Below are 25,072 nucleotides of genomic sequence, written 5' to 3'. Positions count from 1 at the left end.
TCGCGCATTTCTTGCTTCAGAAACAATGGAGAAATGAAGGTTTCAAAGGTACATCGGACATACCACTTTATAAATGAAGGGTCATTTGAAATTACGCATGTATTCCATTTAAGTATAATTACATCGTATAGAAAAAAGTACTTTAAAATCTCACTTTTGCCCTTAACTAAAAAAAGTTTCATTAAAAACAATTAATCAATACTGCCATCAGTGTAAATATATATTTGATATCATAATTTACAATTCAATATGTATCAATCCTATAAAAATATAGATATTTTTTTAGAAACGTTTCCATCTATATTTTTCATCACAAGAAGCTTACACCATGGTATTAAGAGGGATTGCCTGGTTTTGTGCCCCCCCCCCCCATTGGCAACATTAAGAAAATTACATAAATTTAAGTTTACATAATTAAAAAAGGTATCAATAGTTTTTTTTTCAAAAAACGGGTTTTTAAGGGGGGCCATGTTGGAAATGGGGGGGGGGCACAACATTTTTTGGCGCTCAGTCTCACGCAAAATGTGCCCCCCCCCCTGCCCCCTACAAAAATGCTCTCGTTCGCCCCTGAGTGGGAAATATGTAAGAGAAAGAAAATAATAACATGCACATAATAACACCTTAATAGCGAAAATATAATAAGTTTTGGAAGAAAAAACCATCATTGGACCACAGTCATCTCATCGGAGACCCCTCAATTTTTATTGGAGATCCATGTCTTTTCAACGCAGATCTCTCCATTTATTTTGGAGGCCTCAAGCTAATGATCGCAGACCTCTTGTTTTTTTGTAGTCCCCAAGGTTTAGATCGCAGTCCTCTGGTCTTTTTTGGAGACCTCAAACTTTTGATCTTAGAACTCTCGATTTTTATTGGAAACACCAAGCTTTTATCGGAGACCCCAAGATTTTCTTTGGAGACCCCTAGCTTTTCATCGCATACCCAATATTGTCGTTGGAGACACCAAGTTTTTAATCGGAGACTCCCATGGGGTCTCCGATGGGATGGTCGTCGGGGTCTACGATGAAAGGGTGTCTCCGTGTACGCCTAAATAATGATGATTTCTTCCCATGACTCATAACAGATATATATACAAAGACAGCTGATACAGGGTGTCCCAAAAAACATGGGAATTCAGTGACGAATTCGATATCGTCTTTATGAATAATTCTTTGATTTAGTATAGTGATACCTAGTGAGAAAGCTGTAATCTGTAAGAGTTTCGTCTGCTATGTTTACATTTTGTTTGTTTATGTTTTGACTGCAACCGGTTGTACTTAGTAAAACAAGAAAATTACAGTATACAAACAGAGTAAACTTGTCCATATTCACTGTTCATCTTGCGGAGACATTATAGACACATCTTTTCAGTCTTTTACCCTTTTCATTAAATAAACTCTAGCAGACATAATAATATTATGGCTTTTGAAATTAGGTATTACAATGCTAATTCATAACAAAGACGATATCGAATTCGTCACTGAATTCCAATGTTTTTGGGAACACCCTGTATATAAAATATCATTCTAAAAAGGATGCAATGCATAAAAAAAGAAAGATGCAATGTAATAGCACTTATTGAAGTAGTTCCTCTAGTATGTTCGATCCTGTGCTATTTGTTTCTTGTAATCTGCTCACTGCAAAAACGTATAAATTCAAAAATATATAATTTACAGAAAATGGGACGATTTTTAAGTCATCTTGTGTGTAGTTGATGTTATTATAAAGCCATTAATTATACAAATAGATTAAATTTCAACTTATAAAGGGAGTCCATTTTTCATATTCATTGGACTAATAAAAAAAGTCTTTCGTCTTCCTTTCATCAATTTTATGGATGCAGAAAAAAAGGTTTTCTAATTATGATAAAATTATGGAATTTATTCCTAAGTCCAAATAGATCACATCCTGTAAGCGTAGTAATGACCTAAAACAAAATTAAATTTGAAATATAAAATTAAGGAAGACAAAAAATTGTTTAAAGGGAGTGACCGGCTATGTAAGAAAATTGAACTGAGTATGCAGTGTTGTGGAAAACTTCTATCGGATTCATTTGAGAAATATTAAACTTTTTAAAGATCTGTAAATCCTGAGTTTGATCGCAAATTCGACGTTCAAAACTCTTACTTTGGGGGTGGATACATTTTCAGAATTAGTTTTTTGAAATTATTAAATAACAACGACATAAAATGTAAAAAAGTTCTACGATAAACTACAGGATAGGAACATGTTAAGAAAAAAAAAATTAATCTTATCATCGAAAATAAGTAATCTTGTTTAATTATTAGTTTCTATTTTCTCATTATTCTGGTTTCTCATTATTCACAAAGATTTTCTGCAGATTTTCTAGAATAATTATTGAAAAGACGACATTTGAAGAATTTGAAGAAATCTGCGAATATATTCAAAGAAAATTAGAAATTCAAAATAATAATGAAAACAAAATAATCGAATTTAGCATTGATTTATTGACAAATTTCTTTTGAGAAATATGTTCCTAACCATCTATTTAGATTACTGTATAATTTTTACTTTATTTTTCGTTGTCGTTATTTAATAATTTAAAAAAACTAATTCTGAAAACGTATCCACCCCCAGTAGGAGTTTTGAACGTAGAATTTGCACTCAAACTCAGGATTTACAGATCTTTAAAAAGTTTTATATGTCTCAAGAGAATCCGAAAGAAGTTTTCCACAACATTGCATACTCAGTTCAACTACCTTACATAGCCGGTCACTCCCTTTAATGGTAATCTTGAATAAAAGAGAGGAGAAAAAAGTAAAAAAAACCTTATGATTCTGAATAAGAAGGAAGGATGGTAGGGTTGAGATCTCATAACGTTCAGCTATTCTTTCACATCCGTCTACATCTACCTTCATATGCATTTATAGAAAGGAACATTCAACGTACATTTAAAGGGAGTGTTTGCGAAAAATGAAAGGAGGTATAGGCTAACTGCGAAAAATTATCGATGGTGATAGCTACTAGCTTTAGCTCTATCATATATAAAGAAGAAAATTGTTAAAAAACGACTCAAATCGAAGAACCTAGCGTTAATACAAATTGAGAAAGTTGCAACATTTGACTCGCATCGTAAAAAATCAATTTAATTCGAAACTAATCAATTAGATATTACAACCTATAATCATCTATAATTTTTCGACGCATTCGTATAAAGTTGAGATTTCACACTATTTTTTATTTGTTTTATGTACAATTAAAACTCCGAAATAATTGCCCGCCAGGTGTCTCTGCTCTCGATGCTCTGAATGATTACACGTTGCAGAGACACCTAGAGCAAGAACAAATCGTCGTTTTAAGTCCATTGTATATAAAAACATATTATGAAATATCAACTATTTACGAATGCGTCGAAAAATAGTCGATGATTATAGGTCGTAATATCTGAATGATTTGCATGGAATAAAATAGATTTTTTTACGATCCTAGTCGTATGTTGCAACTTTCTGAATTTGTATGGACGCTATGTTCTTCGATATGAGTCGTTTTAACAATTTTCTCCTAATAGAATCAACAGATGCCCCCTTTCATTTTCAGTATTTTGATATTGCGATAATTTTGATCGAAATTACGATCTAAAAAGTTACATGCCCGATTCACAACACCCCCTATTAACCCTTTTCTAAAAGGAAAATAACGTAGGTTTTTAATTTTGAATAAATTCTGTCAATTTTTTTCTCTTTTTCTGCTGCATAAATCCAAAATTAATTTTTATAAAGAACCACCTTTGAAACACTCATTTTTATGAAGAACCCACATTGGTACGTAAAAAATGAAAATTGAAATACATTTTTGTGCATCAAGGAAAGAATACAGTTTCCTGTACAATTGAAGAAAAATATCTGCAAGTTTGTTATACTAATTTCAGCTTTGTCTATGAAAAAAAAACAGTTTGTATTTAGATATTTCCTCATGTTTCGTCTTTTAGGATTTTCAATGCACAATAATTTGCAAATCTAAAGATTTTTCTGGCATCACATATTGTTTTGATGTTACTTATCAGTTAATTAGATAGCCTGCCGCCAAAACTCTATTATTACGAGTTTAAACAAATTATTGAGAATTCGAAGTTGGAGGGTGTCAGTTTTTCTATTATATGTTGATTAAATTATAGGCACATTTTTTGAAGGGGTCAGATAGGGTACTGTAAGAGGGATTCAATATGGGGTCACATTCTAAAATTGAATTTTGCCGCAATTTATGAAACGTGCTCATAAAGTTGTGCGCAAATTGTGCTTTCTGCTCGAAATTCCGAACAAAAGGTGTGGACTAATTTTTCAGCTTTTACGCGCAAATGACTTTAAAAAATGTTCTAACTCATAGAATGTGCAAAAAAAGGTTGCTATAAGCATTTATTAACAGTTGGGACAAATCACAACATTTATTTAAAGAAACAGTAGACATTCAAATAAGTGAAATGGCGTTAAAAACATACTTTAAAAAATTTAATGTATGTTTTTAAATATTTCCCTGATTTCCCTGATTTTTGTTATTACAATTTTCGATAAAAAGAGATTGGTAAAACCTAAATTAATAAAAAAAGAGTGAATAAATTAAAATTATCTCGAATGTTTCCACTTTGGTTTGTACTTTGTTGAGAAAATTCCACGCTCGACATTATTTTTGTAAAGTTTTATCGGTCATCAAAAGCTGTGATTATTTCCTTTAACTGCTCATCTTTTTGAGCTGATCTCCCCCCTTATATGTTACCTCTACGAATACTGTATCAGGATGGTGTGAAGCCAATCTTTCTAGTTCCGTCTGTACAGATAAATAATCAAAGAAAATTTCAAACACAGCAGTTAAAAAAAATTCCTACCGGCTTACTATCATTATCGATTACTATTATCAAACTTTAATTTTCTATTCCTTATGTATTTCCAACTTGATGTCGTAGACCTGTGATATTTCCATTTTTGAATTATGGTAGGTCAAACTATTAGGTTGCAAAGATATAAGGATAGTCGTTCGTTTCAGAATATTTCTCTATAGTTTAATTTATAAAAAGTGTTGTTCAAATTTTTCCTCAATTTTTAAGTTTTGCCTTAAACTCTGATGTTCTAATCTCTATATTACTGCAGCCCAGTGGCATAGACCGTAGATATTTCAAACAATGAATTTCATTGCAGCCCAGTGGCATAGACCGTAGATATTTCAAACAATGAATTTCATTGCAGCCCAGTGGCATAGACCGTAGATATTTCAAACAATGAATTTCATTAGCCCAGTGGCATAGACCGTAGATATTTCAAACAATGAATTTCATTGCAGCCCAGTGGCATAGACCGTAGATATTTCAAACAATGAATTTCATTGGATCAAAATAGTCTAAGCTTTAGATATCAAAGGTTGACACAATCAAGTTTCAAAGATATAGGGATTAGAAAATTTGAGTTTCTGGCAAAGACTAAATTCCTTGAATTACCTTGATCATTTGTGAGGGTCCGCTCCATCTAGCAAAGAAATGTACAACTATCAGACTAGAACCTGAACAAGTATCATTATTATGTAATCATTTTATAATTGTTTTCGTATTACTATTATGAATACTATAATTATTATTATGATCATTCATTTTATTTAAAATTATTATTTCATTATCATTATTAATATTATTGTTGTTATTATTATTATTATTATTATTATTATTATTATTATTATTATTATTATTATTATTATTATTGATTTAATTTTTGTAAGTAGTAATCTATGTTTGTCTGTTTGTATGTATGATCATAACAGATGTACAATATTACTATTTTCATTATTCGTAAATATGTTTATAAACGCATTTTTCGTACCTGACATGGAAAGCTCTGATTCAAAATCGAAAATGCTTCGAACTAAAAAAATAACGTTAAAATGAACGGCAGAATCTAAGAATGGTTTGTTAAAAAAATTTAAAAAGTTGGCATTCATATAATTACTTTAACCGAAACTATGATAAAAGAATTTGCCTAGAATTACTAAAAACCGTCGTTTTACTCTCCGATAATTTATATTATACAGGGTAAATAAAAAAGGGTGAATAGCGAGATTTTTGGTAATCTCATTCGAAATACGAATAATAGAAAAATACGCATAAAAGAAAATATGTTGATTGCGGATTTTCTGAATTTAATTTCGTACATTTGTCCGACGCAATTTATCTTATCTGTTTAAAATTTTAAGGTGTGATAGAAATAATATATTCCCGCACTTCAGTTTTTCTACTCATCTAATTTTGAGTTAAAAATAGTTTCCCTGATTTTTTAAAGGGTATGTCAGATTGCCTTTAAAAAATCACAAAGGAATTGAGTTTTTTCAACAAACTCAAATCTTCTCATCCCAATATCTTTGCAACCTAATGGTGCAAACTTTTGATATTTCAAACTTAGATTATTTTATCTATAAGTATTAATAGTTTGAAATATCTAAGGTCAACGACATTGGGTTACAAAGATATAGAGATTAGAAAATCAGAGTTTGTGGCAAAAACTCAACTCCTTTGATGCATAATTTTGAAAAATGAGATTACCAAAAAAATGCTTTAGTATATTCAAGATCACGCTTTTCATTATCTTTGGTCAGTGTTAGTTGAGAGGGTTTAAACTGTTTTTTTTTTGTGTAATAAGATTAAAAGTCAAATATCCAATGATTAAAAAGAGTTTAAACCATCTTTGTTTGATGATAGGTTTCAAAAATGTGAAACCAAACTTTAAAGAATGTTTATTGCAAGAAATTTCATATATTAATGTTTTAATGTAATACTTTTAATAAATGTAAAGAATGATTACAATAAAAAATTTGAAATATTATTAAAAATGTTCATATAAAATGAAAAAACTGTTCAATGAATAAAAAGAATATTTTTAATGGTATATGCTGTGTAACTAACACCTTGTCTTATCCGTCCATACATTCTGAGTATACTAGCCTAGTAATATCCTCCTCCAACCTTTATATCACAAACTTAACACTTGTGGGGTTATCAAAAACCTTCAGATGGTATCTTTTTCAAACTAAAGGAAGTACTTTATTTAAATTCAAAAGCAATTTATGAAAGATCAGAATCATTTTTTTCAGAATATTTGTTCGTTAACACTTTCAAGGGTAAGTAGTCAATTTTCAATATTTTTCGTGAACACTTTCAAGGGTAAGTAGTTAATTTTCAATATTTTTCGTGAACACTTTCAAGGGTTAGTAGTCAATTTTTGATATTTTTTCGTGAACACTTTCAAGGGTTAGTATACAATTTTCAATATTTTTTCGCCAAAACAATTAAAAATATGCTAATATATAAATAAATATAAAAGTCTGAACCTGCATTCCTTCCTAGGACTGAGAAATTGATTTCTAGTGAACTTTAAATAAAAAATCAATAAATATTACAGAGATATCTTCGCTTCTTTATCTTAGAATTGACTAGTTTAAGTACTCGACGTTGCCCGTAAATTTCGAAAACAATTTTGAATAAAAACAATTTAATTTTCTCTAGTTTATGTTATCCTCGAGGTACCCGTGAGTTCCCTCAAAAAAGTTCAGCCAATTTGGTTCAGTCGTTTCATGTACAGAAAATACTCCTTTTCAGATAAATAAAAGCATCGACATTTCAATCTTTTCTAAATAAAGTTTGAACGGGTGCCAATGAGAATCATGAGAATCAATGAGAAAACAATGAAAAAAAATACTAAAAATACAAGAATAAACATTAGTTCGAAGTTTTCATTGACTTGAAAAATAGATAAAAAAACAGAGCTGTAAAGGTTTCTTGGTTTCTTTTTAATATACTATTAAATAATAAAAGGTAGTTTAGCATAATCAGAAAGTTTGTAGATATTTAACTCCTAGGTTTCCCACAAAAGAAGAAATTTTAAAAACCGATTGTTTAGAACATGTTTCCTCTTAATCTAATGTTTACAGATCAATTCAGTTGCAAACTTGTTAATTCTTCAAAAAATCATCATATAAAGACTATTTGCAGAATCCTAACTTAAACTTCAGATCATCATTTATAATTTAGGGTCGTCATGGAAGTCTAAACCTTTGTGAGTAACCCTGTATGTTGCACCACTGAGCTAGATTTACCGATACAATTGGAAGATTGGAAGAAGTGGGATAGGCACAGCGGTTGTTCCTGAGGGAAGGGGAGGGGGGGAGGTAGGGGATGGTAAAATCGAACAAATATTATTCGAATATCTCGCACCATCAGGCTATATTATATTTCTAGGTTCAATGAAAGATCTTATCTTTTGAAAGATTAGAAAAATGTTCCAACCCTCTAACCGTCTGAAAAATGTTCAAACCCTCTAACCGTCTGAAAAATGTTCCAACCCTCTATCCGTCTGAAAAATGTTCCAACCCTCTATCTGTCTGAAAAATGTTCCAACCCTCTATCCGTCTGAAGAATGTTCCAACCCTCTATCCGTCTGAAAAATGTTCCAACCCACTATCCGTCTGAAACATGTTCCAACCTTCCATCCGTCTGAAAAATGTTCCAACCCACTATCCATCTAAAAAATATTCCAACCCTTTATACGTCTTTAAAAAAGTTCCAACCCTCTATCCGTTTGAAAAGTGTTTCAACACTCTATCCGTCTAAAAAACAAATTCCTGAAAAACTACTTTCTCTGTGGGCAAACTACGAAAAAGACGATTTTCTGAGAGACAAACTTTTACTGAAAGAAGAAATCACGCAAGACAAATTCTAATAAAAGATCCTAAGGGACAATTTCCCAAAAGACAAAAACCTTAAAACAGACTTCTAAAAGACAAACTTCTGAAAGGCAAATTAATTTTTAAAAAATCCTGAAAGGAAACACTTCAGAAAGACAAATCTTTTAAAGAAAACTCCTGGAAGGACTCAGTTGTCTTTTTTTTTTTACCGCATTGCATTTATTGGCCAACTTCCTTACTATTGATAAAATAAATCATTTCTTTTCATATTTCACTGATTATTAGCTAAATATTAACTCGAAAAATGAATTTTGGACAAAACATGATAGTTTTGACATATAAAAAAGACTAATTAAAAAACCAAGCTTTTTGCAAAGAAGTTTTGTAAAAATAAAGTCTACTGATGATCTTATAGTGGTAGGCGATTATAATAATGACGATTATCGATTTAAAGTTTGATTTATATCAAGCTGTTAAACAGGATGAATACAAAATAACATGGAAAAATAGAGAATTTTTCAATTCAAAAAGCCTCTATTCGAAAAAATTTTTACCAATAAAAACTAAAACAAAAAAAACGTCTTCATTCTATTGATATAATCGCCTACCACCGTATAGTACCCGTTTTTAAGACATTTCACAGTTATCTTGTTAGCGGAGATACACAAATTGAAAAATGAAAATACCCTTCTATGAAAATCTGTTTTGTCTATGAAATGTCCCATCTATGAAATGTCCGATCTATGATTTTGTTATCTAAAAAATGTCCCAACACCGACATTTCAAAGACAGGACAGATAAAGAATTACATAGAGAGAACATTTTATACATAAGACATTTAATAGAAAGAAAAATCTGTTTTCCTATATCACAATGGCGAAATGTATATGCCTAAGGCTACAAAAAAGTATAGGTGAGTTGGCGAGGATAAACCAAAGACTTTTAAGTTGAGGCTAGCTAAATATTTGATAACTAACCATCAGAGTTCTCTAGATCTCCTTGGATTACAGAACCATAAATTTGAAAATGTTGAGAATAACCAAGCTTTGCAATAATGCATTAATATTTACATCAAAAGCTTTGATGTAACATCATTAGAACTGTATGATTTGTTCATATTTGATTGCGAACAAGGAAGCAATTAAACATTCGCGGAATTGCGCTGGATTGCGTGCAGAGGAATTGCTTTTCCATCTAAAAATCAATAATTTTAACTGTGACTTACAAATTTATGCAGCAGATACAAGTCCTAGTAAACTAGACGACCGCACTTTTATACATAATTCACACCTGAAATTACGCATTTTTCTGTTATTGCTTAATTGATTAAGCAAATCGAGCAACTGAGCAGAGAGTAGCGATGGGAATCATTTCTTGAATCGTTAAAAATCTTTCAAGGTTTTGTCTTTTAACCCTATCCAGGTTAGATGATGAGGGAGGACTGATTCACCCCTACACATGCGGTTTTTCTTTGTAACTTGTTGTGTAGTGCCAAATTAATTAATTAAGTGACCCTCCAATAAAAAAACAGTGTGGCATGTCCGATTTATAAAGGTACCCTTAAAGCTTTTTCTTATTAAGAATTAAATGTTCATGTTTTGTTTTGAACTTGTCACCTGTGGTTTCTTCACAAAAGTTCTTTGCGCATGCCGTGCTTGAGAAACCTTTTGTAAAATAACAGATTTAGACACTTTTTAAGCTAGAAAAAAGACATTATCGTCCACGTTGTTGATCAGATTGAGGTTCCATTGTTGTGAATCAAATAATTTAACGACAGTCCGTTTAAGGATATTTCATGTCGTTTATGTCGAGGATGGTGGGGGACCCTCCTCTATGGATTTCCCTTATTTGTGTGGCTCGGACGATTAAAACTGTTTATGAAGTTATTCCCTTACTAGGACCTAAAGGCCTCAAGCTCTCTAGGAAATATCGAAAAGATTTTTTGCCAATTATTTCTTAAAAACCAATAAACAGTGCTAAAATGAACATGTAAAGGGCTACAGAAAAGCATAAATTAGTAGAGCGGTATAAAATCAAAACACAAACTTTAAACTGAAATTTTAAAGTCGACCCTGTCTTTAAAATTAATGAGAATTTGAAAAGCAGGCTGGATCTATTGCCCTAGTTTTTAGTAAATATATATGGCTCGAACGTAGAAATTCTGAGGCTCGATTACACCCTCCATGAATGTTTGTGGCTCGAACGTAGAAATTATGAGGCACAATGTCCCCCTCCATGAATGTGCGTGGGTCCAATCCAAGTGAAATGTGATAATACTGAATACTGAGAAGGTTTGAAGGGTCCAATATCAGTTGAAAATATGCATTTTATTGATTGAAAAGATAGCAATGAATTGCGCGGAATTGTGTGCAACGGAATTGCTTTTCCATGTGATAATTAATAATCTGCGACTTACTAATTTATGCATCAGATACAAGAATGGAAATATTTCTGTAGATTTAAAGAAATCACTTTTAAAATTTTTAAGTTTCTTGTGGTTAAGCTATTAATAAACAATTTAATATACATTTTTCTTTTGTCCATTTTAGATGAACATTAAAATGGAAACTTTTTTGGTTAAAATTGTAAGTTTTTTTTATCAAAATTAGATATTTTGCTACAGTGAGAACCAGAAAACTATGGTATAGAAAGACAACATTACAGTGTATTGGTTGTCAACTTGTCACTACAAAACGAAAAATTTTAATTAGTAACTTATTAAATCACTTATACAGTTAAATGTCGTCTTTCTTTCTATGCCAGAGGTTATCATGCTGTATATGAATATTATAAAGTAAAAGATTAAGTTTGAATTCAATTTTCTCAGCATTTGACTCTGAAATGTTATTGAAGTTCAGCTTATTGTATGCCACTACCAAAGTTTGAATTGATTGGTTGTTGTTAAAAAGAATTTCGCAATAGTTGATTGCATTTATTGCGTACCCTTGAATATCATATAAAATTTTAACACACACGCAAGAAAGTCACAATGATTACTGAATTCCGCGCAGTTAAATTCACTTGCGCGCAGGTTAAATCCACTTGCGTAGGAAACCCTTTATTCCAAGCTCCAGTGTTTTATAATTTTGCTCTTATAACATATGAAAGTGATTTTGCAAATTGTTTACATATTTTTGAATTTAATTCTTAGTTCGTTTATTCATGGTATAGTATCCGGCCTCATAAAATTACAGAATGTCCCACGAAACATGACATTTAATAAATAGCTATTTTTAGTTAAACAAATCTTTTGCTCAGTTATATTTTACTTTGAAATCAATTTTGATATATGGCTCCCATATAATATTTTTATTGATCTTTGGTATAACACAACTTAACAAATTAGGGAAAAAGACATTCTAAACTATTCACAAACTGTCGTGTTTCGTGGGACACCCTGTATAATTGGGATTTGAATGTCGTCTTTGAAGATATACAAATTTTGCCAAGTTTTGAAGTTGGAACATTTATTCGTTAGAAGAACATTCAACAGGCATTTAGTTCATACATTTGAACAGAATGTGAATTATTCAAAAATATTTGAGATCTACAAAAAAGTTATATTTAACCATTTTTTAGCGACTTATCATTGTCTTATCCTTTGTGGGTAACACTATAATATATTACGCTGCAAACGCCTCATTTTATTTGGATATTTCCGGGATATATGCTGGATTTTGGAAACTATACTTTCCGGGATATATGCTGGATTTTTGATTCTACTTTCCGGGATATATGCTGGATTTTGGAAACTATACTTTCCAGGATATATGCTGGATTTTGGAAACTATACTTTCCGGGATATATGCTGGATTTTGGATTCTACTTTCCGGGATATATGCTGGATTTTGGATTCTACTTTCCGGGATATATGCTGGATTTTGGATTCTACTTTCCGGGATATATGCTGGATTTTTGATTCTATTTTCCGGGATATATGCTGGATTTTTGATTCTACTTTCCGGGATATTTGCTGGCTTTTTTTTCGGCAGTCTTGGTTCCCTGGAACTTAAAGCTAATTCTTTTCTTTGTCAAATTATTTCCAGGGAGATCCCTAAAAAGCTGTATTCAATAGCTAAAGAATAAATATCAAATTTAACGGTCACATCGTTATTGTTAATGAGTTTTAAGTCGCCATTAAATAAAATAAACATATTCAGTCAACAGTTTTATGATTAATTCTGTAGAATATCTCAAAAGCAGCTCACTAAAACCATTCAGAAGCAAACAGCCAATGAAAATAACAGTCATATTGGTTACACTAATTCTTTTAAACTTTTGTTGTAATTTTAACTTTGATTTTGAAGCAAAATTGACATGCGTCTTGTTCTTTTATATTACATAAAATAATTACTTAATAGTATGTGCTCTTAAAACATAATAATTGCTTATAAAACCAAAAATATCCAATTCCAAGTGGTAATAAGAGCAGGAAGGGTTTTTGCTTCTCATTCACACGTGGCTCAAGCATTGTATAAGTATGCAGATATATTTCCAATGTGTGTAGAATTAAGATGGGAAAGAAAAAACGATCTGTGTTTACACATTTCTTCTTTTTTTATAAAACTATTTATTGTAAACTATTGTATTTTTCAGTTAAAAAGCTCGATTTAATCGGAAATTTAACGACCCCAGTAAGAACTTTAACGATCAGGGGCGGATACAGGATTTAAGTGAGAACATTTTTTAACTTAAAAGACTCAAAAAGAGTCAAAATTAATGACTAAAGACTAAAAAACTAGATTTTTAACTTTTCACTCATCGTAGTTTATTAAGACAGATATTTTTCCTGTTTTGCACTAGGGTTTCTTTCCCTTAAGCATGCTATTGAGAAGCTATTCTGAAAATAGGGACAAAAAATTCCAAATTCATGGTTAAAGTTTAATTGATTGAATTATCAAATCTACAAATGTTCTTGCTGTTGTTTTTTTCTGATAATTTCTACGTTTAATTGTTTTTTTTAATCGCAAGCATTTTTCTTCGCAAATCATTAAACAATTTAGTTACAAATAACAACAAATTAAAATTCAAAGCTTTATCTGTATTTATTGGCGAATTTTCATTTCTTTAAAAGCCTAATTTTCCAATATACAAAGTTGTATATAATTCTGTCCTATGAGTTGTATATAATTCTGTCCTATGAGTTGTATATTATTCTGTCCTATGAGTTGTGTATTATTCTGTCCTATGAGTTGTATATAATTCTGTACTATGAGTTGTATATAATTCTGTCCTATGAGTTGTATATTATTCTGTCCTATGAGTTGTATATAATTGAACTCTGGGGTATCTCAACATTTGTTTATTTTGAGAGATAAGATATTTAATGCATGTAGATATATTGTAACAAAGGGTATCAATTCTATTCATTCTATTCTATTTATTCTATTCTATTCTATTCTATTCTATTCTATTCTATTCTATTCTATTCTATTCTATTCTATTCTATTCTATTCTATTCTATTCTATTCTATTCTATTCTATTCTATTCTATTCTATTCTATTCTATTCTATTCTATTCTATTCTATTCTATTTTATTCTATTCTATTCTATTCTATTCTATTCTATTCTATTCTATTCTATTCTATTCTATTCTATTCTATTCCATTTTACCACTAGGCTTTTATAATGTACGCTCCCCTCTTCTTACACAAAGTTTAGCTATTAAAGGTGCTCTGAAATTCGCCATTTTCATCGTACACTAATTGATTACATATTTCGTTATAAGGCAGAATCAAGATATAATTTATTCTATTTCACAAGTTCTATTCTATTCTGGTCTATTTTATTCTATTCTATTCTATTCTATTCTATTCTGGTCTATTTTATTCTATTCTATTCTATTCTATTCTATTCTGGTCTATTTTAGTCCATGCATGTCCTGATCGAGATCATTCATTCTTGTGTCTGAAACATTTACGGAGATATAAGATATTAAGACAATTTAGATTTATTAAATAAATTGAAATTTGTACAAATTTTGCAATATCTTTTCAATTTTTATGATATAAAACTGGCAGACCACATTTTGAAAAGATTTGATGTTTAAACTGGAATACTGCAATAATTATATTGAAGAAAAAACTCTGCATTGATCGAAGGCGATATAAAAATCGTCACTTAATTCCCATGTTTATTGGGACACCCTGTACATACAGTAATAACCAGAAAACTCTGGAACAGAAAGACGACTTTTAGAATCAAGTTCTAACTTTGAAAAGTTCAATGAGCAAAGGAAACAGCAATTGTGAACTGTAAACAGATCCATTTCACAAAATTACTAATTTAGTAAGTGAATAGTAAAACTATTTGCTTTGTAAAAACATCAAATACACTTATTTATTGCTATAATGTCGTCTTCCTATTCCATTATTTTCTGGTTATCACTGTAGTAAAGTTATTTAGAGGTATATTAAATGATTTTGCACAAGTTTAAAACCGCAGCTCAGTGAAGCAGGAATTCAAGAAAAAGACTGAATAAGTTCCGTCCTGGAAGTCTCATCCTTTATGGGTAGCCCTCGATATTATTAGAAGAAAAAAATTTAGGAAAGCGTTCAGTTCCTGAATTAATCAATTTACATTTAAATTTAAAATTAACTAGAATTCTTTTTATAACTTTAACTTGCAAAATATATTTTTTCTCCATAAAATATCTCTCCTAAATAGAAAAAAATATACATTTATTAAATGGAAACAGTATATTTCGAAAAGATATGGTACATTCAATTGTCGATTAAAACATTTTCAATATTGATATTAGAATTCATCACTCCCGAGAAATTTCTAAAAGTGCAGCAGGTTAGATATCGATGGAAAGTGCCCCAAACTGATAATTCTCGAATTTTGATGGAAAATGCCGCATTCTGTTTTTTCTCGAATTTTGATGGAAATGCCGCAAACTGTTAATCTCGAATTTTGATGGAAAATGTTGCAAACTGTTAATTCTCGAGTCTGAAATGGAGGAGTTGAATCTCACGGGACAAATGACGCGACGAGACAACTGCTCCACTGTAGACTCGAAAACATTAAACTCCTCCAGTCCAGACTCGACAATCTTATTGTTCACATTTTTAATATTGTCTTCGGACTAGATAAAAGGCCCCTCGGGAGATGATGCAGGTTTCATCCAAAATCAAGAAGCAAGGTGTAAAGATTGAAAATATACATTTTCAAATTTGTTAATTTTGAATTCAAGCAAAAATAGTTTTAACTCCATAAATAAACTTCTATATTGTTGAAACAGAAATATACTTATGTACTTAAGGTCTTCAAATTAGCTCCCCCCCCCTTCAATCTAAGGAAAAATTACGGTCCTGCATTAATTGGAAAGTTTATTCATGAATTTAAAGCTAATTTTATAATTATTTCATTCGAATTCCAAACTAAGTACAATTTAAGTTATTTGAAGAAAATAATTATTGTAATTATTTAAACCTTCGGAAATATTATTATTGCTCATCGATTTGTGCCAAGTACGAGTAAGTTATGTAAAAGATGACTTTTAAATTCTATTCTAAAGTACAAGTTACTCAGCATAATTAACAATAAAAATATCAATCATTTTCTGAATTTGAGTCTCAAATCAAAAATTTAAACTATTTCTGTGATTGTCTCTGTCCTTACTTAGCTGGAAGAGTTAGATCTGGGCTCAATATTACACGGCCTAAGATCTATCTGCCAGCTAGAGAAAAACAAGAATTAGAAGTTGCAGTCGTCTTTTAACAATAGAGCACAATGCTTTGCGGCATTGTTCCTCTAGCCGCCATCTTGAATTTGACGCAAACTTATGAATCCATATTGTAAGAGCTTGATGGAAATGTTCTGGTGAAGGAGAAGTTGACACTTTAGAGGCTTGGATGATTGTAAATGAGGGAAGGGGCTGGCCTGGCTTGTTATATAGGCTCTACCTATTCTTATCTTTCCTTGCCCTGCCTGCACTAAACAAACAGAATATTAGGCCACATATCTAGCCTCCTAACCTTAATATGTAGAGTCAATAACAATGTACAAAAAAATGATTTAAACATATTTGTAAATTTTATCGATTAGTTTGGTTTTACTCCAAAATCTTTGATATGGTAAATTAAGAATAGATCTTTAAAGTAGAAACAGAATTATATGAATTAAATTGAATATTAAAATGAATGCAAAAAAAAGTATGAATGAAAACGTATGAATACACTTGTTTGAAGTAAAGCTATGGTTTAGTAGGAAAACGATGGGAAACTTTTTATGCCTCTGTAATGAGGGCAATTGACGTTCACAAAAACATGCCATTAAAATATATTAAAAACTTGAAACTTTAAAAAGTCTTAAAAATTTGGTTAAATGTTTTATTTGTATTTAAGTTTTATATATATAATCATAAAATGCTTATTGTATTTCATCAATAATATTAGTAGTTCATTTATAAATTTGTCTTCACCTTAATTGTTCTTTTTTAAATACATTTTTCCGTTTTATAAGAAAGTTTAGTTTTATACTTCAGGGTTTATACCCACAAAGAATGAGACTTAATGACGACCTAAAGTTCTAACTTTTTAAAGGCTGAACTTAGAATTCTGCCTAAAGTCAAGTCTTTCAATGATTTGGTAATAAAGAAACAAGTTATGTTCTGTTAAGAGTCTTGAATTTAAGAAAATGCAACAAAGAAGTTCAGTACAGTCGTCTCTGAAGTCTCGTCCTATGTGGCTAGACCTGAGCTGAAAACTTTAGAATGAGATATCCTTAATCCCGATTACTTAATCTGAGTATTTAATGGACACACTTTTGATTTTCTTCTTAAACTGTTCTTTCGTGGATATAATAGAGAAAAATCAAAAACCAGTTTTTTTTTAAAAACTAGAGAGTTCCTCCCGTTTCTGTATATAATCTTAATTGGCGCGCAAAATTTCCAATTTATCGGCTTCATATACGCAACTCTGATTGGTTGGATTTTATACACTTTTCTCGATATTATGAAAAAGAGAGGATCACGCAGTAATCTCGATATCCACCATTCTAAAGTTTTCAGCTCTGTATTATCTTTTAATCTTTAAAATCAACTTTCAGATAAAAATTTAAAATTAAGAGATTGGTTTAGGTGACATATGTAATCCCTAATCTAATTCAGGGCCTATTTCTTACACTAAGTGATAAAAATGGGCCCAAATTGAAAGTTTCCCGGCCCATATTGAAAGCAAAAGTCGAAAATAGAAACTAACCAATATTTTATTAAGCATAACGAGGGCAAAAACTCCTATTATTTTGTAAAATCAAGATTTGAATAGAAGATGGTTGGGGTGTTTTCCAAACACCCCCCCCCCCCCTAAGATTTTGCCATTTGAGTCGAGATGGGGGAGTGTGATACATTTTCCTTGTCCAAATTTTCAAGGCCAGCTCATTGAATAAATTAGATCTTTAACTGCAAGGGTTAGGGTTAAAAATGGTCCAAAAGTTACGTCAGAGAAATTTCGAAAAAAATTATTTTTACTATTGACAAATATTAACATACAGTGTTATTCCATTAATGATTCAAGGGCTTTTTATTTAAATATTGTTATAACACCGGCCAGCAGTTTGACCGTCCTTCACCCTCCCCGGTGTGCATAAAAAATTGAAATTAAAAAAGTAAAGAAGTTTGAACGCTCTAATGTAAGCCATTTTTATGTTGAAAAATGCATATAATTATGAATGTACGTACTTTAAAATCTCTCCCTCGATAATTACTCTAATTATTCCATTTTATATTCATTGAAATAAATATACATTTTATCCAATACATAATTTGCAACAGCGAAACATTCAAGTCAACCGGACTGTCGGCGTAATTTTAAATAACAATTTATTAAAGAATTGTGCATTTTAAAATCATAGAGCAGAAATTTTCAGATTTGATTTTTCAGAAGTAATTGGCAATATTCTCAATCAAGTAAGATTTTCAGAGTAGTATAAGTAAAGGTGTTAAACATTTTAGTTTAGAAAAAAGTTGAAATATTTAAGTTCTGATTCATTTTCAGCATTAATACAGTAAACAACACTATGCTTATCTCAACTGGCAAACACATAGCACGCCATAAACAAATATACTTTTGCTAATAATTCTGAATATTTATTAGGAATAATAAAGTTTATTTTTCAAATCGTCGGCGACGAACAGATCCGGGACTTGTATTTGAGAAAGAGCTTTAAAGGTATTGTTGATGTAATTTCAATTAATCTTCTATTTTAAAGAGTTTCTAGTTTCATTCACAACGGCTCCAACGGCATTAGAATCTAATTCTTCGAGCAAGGATGAATGAGACATTCTTATTTTTCTACTTAGAAATTTGAACTTTCATGAAAAAAAAAGGTTTGATCAAATCTACTAAATAAAACCAAGAACACAATGTTGGAAAATGCCTTAAAAATTTCAATAATCTTTAATTTTGTTTATTATTTCTAAAGATCAAAACGTTTAAGATACGTTTTGAACACTACCCAAGACTTTACGAAATTAAGAACATTTTGATGGAAATTTGGGCTCGTTCGGTTTAGCCGTTTTGTCGATTAATGGATACAGACAAACAATATTTAAAAAACAATATATTGTAAAATTACTACAAACATAGGACATATTTGAGTTTATAATTACTCTCATGTCAATGCTAGACAACGTTAACGTCATGGAAGGTAATAATGGCAGTAAACGGAAGAATCCGTTAACAAACGGCAAAACCGCATAAATTGAGCCTGCTTATAAAAGTCTCACCAGTTTTTTTTACAACGGGGCCGACTTTGAAGTGTCGCAACGTTTTGGGCCTTTATTTTTCAGCTCCATCTTGCTTATGCTTTTCTGTAGCCCTTTACATGTATATTTTAGCACTACAACGTACTCGTTTTTAGCTTAGGCTTTTAAGAAGTAATTGACAAAATTTTCATATATTTTTGTGCGAGGGCTTTAGACCTTTAAATCACAGTGAGTCCTTTACCTGAATAACAGTGATAAAGATATCCGTCTTTTCTGGCGAAAGAATCGAAAGAATTCATCAAATGTCGAATTCTTCACTTTCTGATAATGGAATGTTGCAGATATTTAGTTTTTAATTAAATGATTAAATGGAGCTCTTTAAAACTGTTCCTGCATATTCATGGCTATTTATTTATTTTTGCAAATACAGAGATTTACATAGAATAGTGTAAAATCCAATGAAAGTGTCAAGACGACATTTGATAAATTCTTTCGATGTATGGCTCATTCAGGGTTTAACTGTACATAAATCTTAGCGTCACTTTTATCAAATGACAATTGAAAATCATTAATTTTTAGAGAAATAAATAAGGGTAACTTCATCAAATTTGTCCAGACCAAGGTTTGAAGGGTATTATTGGGAAATGGACAAGTGCATGTCTAGGTTTACAAAAAAGAATCAGTTAGCTGAGTTAGTTAGTTGGGTCAAGCTACAGACCTATGTGCTGGAACACTTCAATGTCGACCCAATCTTGAATATAGAATATTCTGGGTCTACGAAAAATCAATTTCCCAGGATAAGTGATACCTGACCGTTTTTAAATCATATATGAAACTTTTTATTTACAAGGAACAAGAAATCTTAAAAATTCTATATACTTTTTAATAATCAATATGTTACATTAAAAAGAGGTTGATATTCAATTATCCTCCATTTCTAACATGTTTTAGATGCCATCTATAATCCCACATTCTCCAATGTTTCCATTTCCGGTCGGTTTAATCACACTTCCGGTGGCACAAGGACCCTAAACAAAAATAATGACTGATGGAAAACATTGTAACTAGCAATGTATATCTATAATCTAGTCGGACGCACTCACATCCAACCAAATGTGCAATGTACATTCAAGGTTTTTGCCAATTAATCTTTTAAAACTGAAAATAAAAACAAGAGCTTTGTAATTGATGGCTTTGAGCATAGATACATAACAATACAGATAGAACACTAGATGTCATCTTTTCAAGATTTAGGGGTTTTTCGTTCACGTTAAACCTGAGGCAGGAGTATGAACAGGCGTTCTCTTTTCGTTATAATTCAACGCGGCATACGCGTAACTCCTTTGGGCTTCTGCTTCAGGGTTATTGTGAACTAAAAACCCTTAAATCTTGAAAAGAAAACATCTAGTGTTCATATCTGTATAGTGTAAAGTTATTTAGTAAAATCAAATGCTGAGGCGCTGTGAAACTTTAAAAATGGCCAGGTCTTAAAAGCAGGGGCGGATACAGGGGGGTGGCGGGGGGACATTCGCCACCCCCTGACAGATTCAGGGAGGGGCGTAGCCCCTCCCTGAGATTTCGAGGCAAAAAATGTTTCCAATTTTATAAATCGTATGTGTTTTTCAATTTCAAGCTTTTTTTATTTAATGGAAATCTTGACTTTCTTTTCTTCAGTTTAATTTAAAAATCAACGACAACAAGTAAATGTTATTGTTAACGATAAATCTAGAATTAGAAATTTGTAAGAAACTAGACTTAAGTTATAATATTGTTCATATCTAGTAATGTTCCTTAATCAATACTCATTTATCAAAATTGTAATATTGGTCCTAATTTTGATGCATTTAAGTATAACTAGTAATTTCTTTTTGTTTTTAAATTGCTAATGTTCCTATTATTGTTCCTGTTCCTAATACTGTGTCCGACCCAACTTAAATCCCTGTCCTAATCCAATATTTTTGTTCCTAATTCCTGAACAATCTTTTTATTGTTCCTAAATCCCTGTCCTAATCCATTATTTTTGTTCCTAATTCCTGAGCAATCTTTTTATTGTTCCTAAATTCCTGTCCTAATCATTTATTTTTGTTCCTAATTCCTGAACAATCTTTTAATTGTTCCTAAATTCCTGTTCTAATCTGTTAATTTTGTTCCTTAAAGTTAAAAATCTAGTTTTTTAGTCTTTAGTCATTAATTTTGAGTCAAAAAAAAATTTCGCCTGTGGCACGATTTTTTGTTCCTAATTATTAATTTTTTGTTCCTAAAAAATCTTGCCCCCCCCCCCTCACTTAAATCCTGTATCCGCCCCTGCTTAAAAGAGACTAATTGTTGTAGCTGTTTGGATGTGTGTGGTCTGTACCTGTGTATATCTAGTATAACACCAGGAGGAAGAGGAAAATATTAAATCGTCAGGATTATCACAAACAGCCTCCTCTAAAACCGGTGGCGTGTGCATACTTAAAACCTAGAAAAATCTTTAAAATTCTTTTAGTTTTTAAATTTATGATATAAAACAGTTTGGGATTTATTTAAAAAAATCCTTTTAGTGCAATCCATTAAACCTTGAAACTAAAGTTAAAGTATCATGAAACTTGCAGAAAATAATCGTCGTAGACAATTTCATTGCTGTCTTCATCACATTTATAAAAATCATGACTTGAGTAGAGTCTCCTTTTAAATAACATTCTACAGAGTGTCCCAATAAACATGGGAATTGAGAGACAACGTGAAAATCTTCTTCGATTTCCGATAATTAATAAATGACATAAAGTGCAAAAAATAAAGATTAAAAGTTGAAATGATGCTTTCCAATTTCAGTTCTTCCTTCTTCGTATCTTTAAAATTGACGAACACGTTTAACATTTTAACAGTTTTGTTGATTTTTAGTAAACTGGAATCTGGACAAACTTCCTAATGTCTTTGTACATTTTGAAAGTTAAGAAATGATAGACCATATTTTTGAAATCTCAAGGGCGAGACTAGTATTTTTTCGTTGTTAAATGTTATAACTATTATACTACAAAATTATGTTTACGAAATAATCTCGAATGGAACAGAAGTAGTCATTTAATTTCCATGTTTATTGCGTGGGACATCGTATTATTTCCTGTTCTACGATTCTAATACTGGAACATCATATTGTTTCCTGTCCTACGATTCTAATACTGGGACATCATATTATTTCCTGTTCTACGATTCTAATACTGGGACATCATATTGTTTCCTGTCCTAAGATTCTAATACTGGGACATCATATTTTTTCCTGTCCCTAAGATTCTAATACAGGGACATCATATTGTTTCCTGTTCTACGATTCTAATACTGGGACATCATATTGTTTCCTGTTCTACGATTCTAATATAAGATTACCGTGTGTATAAGTAGTAGTTGACATAATAGAGGTCTGAGCTGGGTAACCATCTTGGTGACACTGCCAACCCAACCTTTCACTTATATGTATATAGATAGATAGATGGGTAGATAGATAGGCATGGATAAATAAATGTACAGATAGACAGAAAGATGGCAGGCGCCTTTACATATATCATAATCATATTGCCCCCACCCCCGGGATTCATTGACAAAGGTAAAAATCAGGTGTAGTGGGTAAAAAAAGAGCTTACTCCCATCTTCAAAGGGGTGTTTTTCCACCTAAAAAGTAGTTAAACATTTTCTGTAATTATGTATACGCGCCTGAAAGATAGACATTCTATAACTTTTTTTTTACAAAATTCAATAGAAAAACAAATGGAAAGGTGGATTGTAAGACAATAAAAGAAAGAGGGATGCTTCCACATTTGTAGAAGTTTATATGAATATTTACATAACAAGGCTATCTTTACATCAATACAATAAACACGACTTTTTAAAGTTTTTATTCTAATATAAAGTAATCAAAAAGAAGTTTCTCTTTGTTTCCATGTTTATGTTTATCGATATTGACAATAAGTAATAATTGAAATCAAAACTCGTCTCTGCATTGATATAAGCGACGACGACTGTACTGAATATTTATTTGCAGAAAGATTTCTCGAAAGCGCTACAAATACAGACAAATAATAAAATTTTTGTGGGAACCCCCGTATGAAATGTTTCTTGTGTTCAGCTTATCTGTATCTTGGCCCATGAGTGGTGTAGCTATGAAACAGGTATTTAGCCCAGTAAATTCAACCTTATCTTAAACAAACAAAATCAGCGGCATTTTATAATTTATCAAATCCTTAACAATCATTCATAAATTAATATGTTTTAAATTCAAAATAATGACATATAAGTAAAAAATATTTCGTGGCTTACTAAATTAAAAGTGTTTGTTATATAAATTAAAACGTGGTTGGCATCGAAGATTTTCTTTGCTTCAACTTGGAAGAAAAACCTCAAATTGAAATAATCAATTTTTACAGAGAAAAGCATGTTAATCTGAAACATTCTAAATTTTTCAAATTAATCAGAGAGCTAATCTTCAAATGGAAAGACAATATTATGTAATTATTAATTATAATCAATATCCGTCAGAATTTAGCAATTAATTCTTTTAGACTCAAGCTATCGAAAGTTTTAGTTCTTGAAAATGTATGTTCAGAGCTACAAAAAGTAAAAGTTGATTAGTAAAACCTAAGCATGATTTTAAAATGTTTATACTTGTCAAATCCAACAAAGTTTTTATTTTCGAACAAATTACTACGCATTGGTGGCATAAAATGTATCTCAATACGTTCACATGCTGCTTTGATAACAAGGTTATTGTGTACAACATCCACGAATATAAAATCGTATTTAGAAACTTCTTCAGACATTAGAATTCATAAAACTTGGAGCCTAGGAATGATGTGAAATCGGAAATCAACATATTACGTTATATGGGTCTAGAACTCTGTATAAACTGTACATATGCTGTTTTTCAGTTCACTGGACAAATTTAATTAGTAGTATCTTAGGTCTAATACTTTTTGCTATTCAACCGTTATTAGGGTCCAAATATAAATAAATGCTCAGTGCAAAAGTCATTATTTAATGACAGTTTCTTGCATGAGCGTAACCACTGACCATAGCCAGGGGCGGATACGGGGGGGGGCGGGGGACATTCGCCCCCCCCCCCCCAAGATTTCGAGAAACCCTAGTGCAAAACAGGAAAAATATCTGTCTTGATGAACAATGTGTGAAAAGTTAAAAATCTAGTTTTTTTAGTCTTTAGTCATTAATATTGAATCTTTTTGAGTCTTTTAAGTAAAAAAATATTTTCGCCTGCATCGCGATTTTTTGTCCCTTATTATGGATTTTTGGTTCCAAAATTTCTTGCGCCACCTTCACTTAAATCCAGTATCCGCCCCTGACCATAGCTATTTCTATACCTGTAGTAACATGAATAAAATTAGACTCTAAGACTCATTCTTTGAGAACAGTTGGATTGACAACATTTTGGCTTCCAGGATCCAAATCCAAGGGGCATAAAATCAACACCAAAAACTGCAAACAAAATATTTTGTTCTAAAAACCCTAATCTAAACTGTAGGAAAAAAGAAATTATTAAAATTTTCTTTATGGTTAATCAAGTTTTAGCATAAAAATAAAGAAAAAAAGAAAAAATATGAAAATTCGTCGTTAGTTCAGAAAATCGGTAAATATAAAAAAATGTTCATGACCTGGATCCTTAGCACTGCTCCCTACTAAGGGGCTCCCAAAAAAAAAAAAAA

General features: G+C 31.1%; 1 protein-coding gene across 5 annotated transcripts; it reads right to left on the bottom strand.

The window, feature by feature from the left end:
* Positions 1 to 1,445: 1,445 nt before the first annotated feature.
* LOC111712873 (thioredoxin-2) lies at positions 1,446 to 10,415 on the bottom strand. Of its 5 annotated transcripts, none has more exons than XM_023487620.1 (8): positions 10,290 to 10,415; positions 9,964 to 10,125; positions 5,820 to 5,861; positions 5,444 to 5,505; positions 4,729 to 4,779; positions 2,787 to 2,870; positions 1,884 to 1,924; positions 1,446 to 1,634 (listed from the first exon to the last, which is right to left on the bottom strand). In XM_023487620.1, exons 3-8 carry the CDS (start codon positions 5,824 to 5,826, stop codon positions 1,610 to 1,612), a joined length of 270 nt encoding a protein of 89 aa, XP_023343388.1. In that variant the 5' UTR covers positions 5,827 to 5,861; positions 9,964 to 10,125; positions 10,290 to 10,415; the 3' UTR covers positions 1,446 to 1,609. The 5 variants fall into 5 exon arrangements, with proteins under 5 accessions (XP_023343388.1, XP_023343387.1, XP_023343386.1 ...); XM_023487619.1 differs by lacking the exon at positions 9,964 to 10,125 and adding an exon at positions 9,895 to 9,963; XM_023487618.1 differs by lacking the exon at positions 9,964 to 10,125 and adding an exon at positions 9,899 to 9,963.
* Positions 10,416 to 25,072: the final 14,657 nt, after the last annotated feature.

The sequence above is a fragment of the Eurytemora carolleeae genome, unplaced genomic scaffold (genome assembly GCF_000591075.1).
Source record: "Eurytemora carolleeae unplaced genomic scaffold, Eaff_2.0 scaffold1263, whole genome shotgun sequence".
NCBI lineage: Eukaryota > Metazoa > Arthropoda > Copepoda > Calanoida > Temoridae > Eurytemora > Eurytemora carolleeae.
The sequence above is the reverse complement of the archived record's forward strand: the minus strand, read 5'-3'. Positions and strand labels throughout refer to the sequence as shown.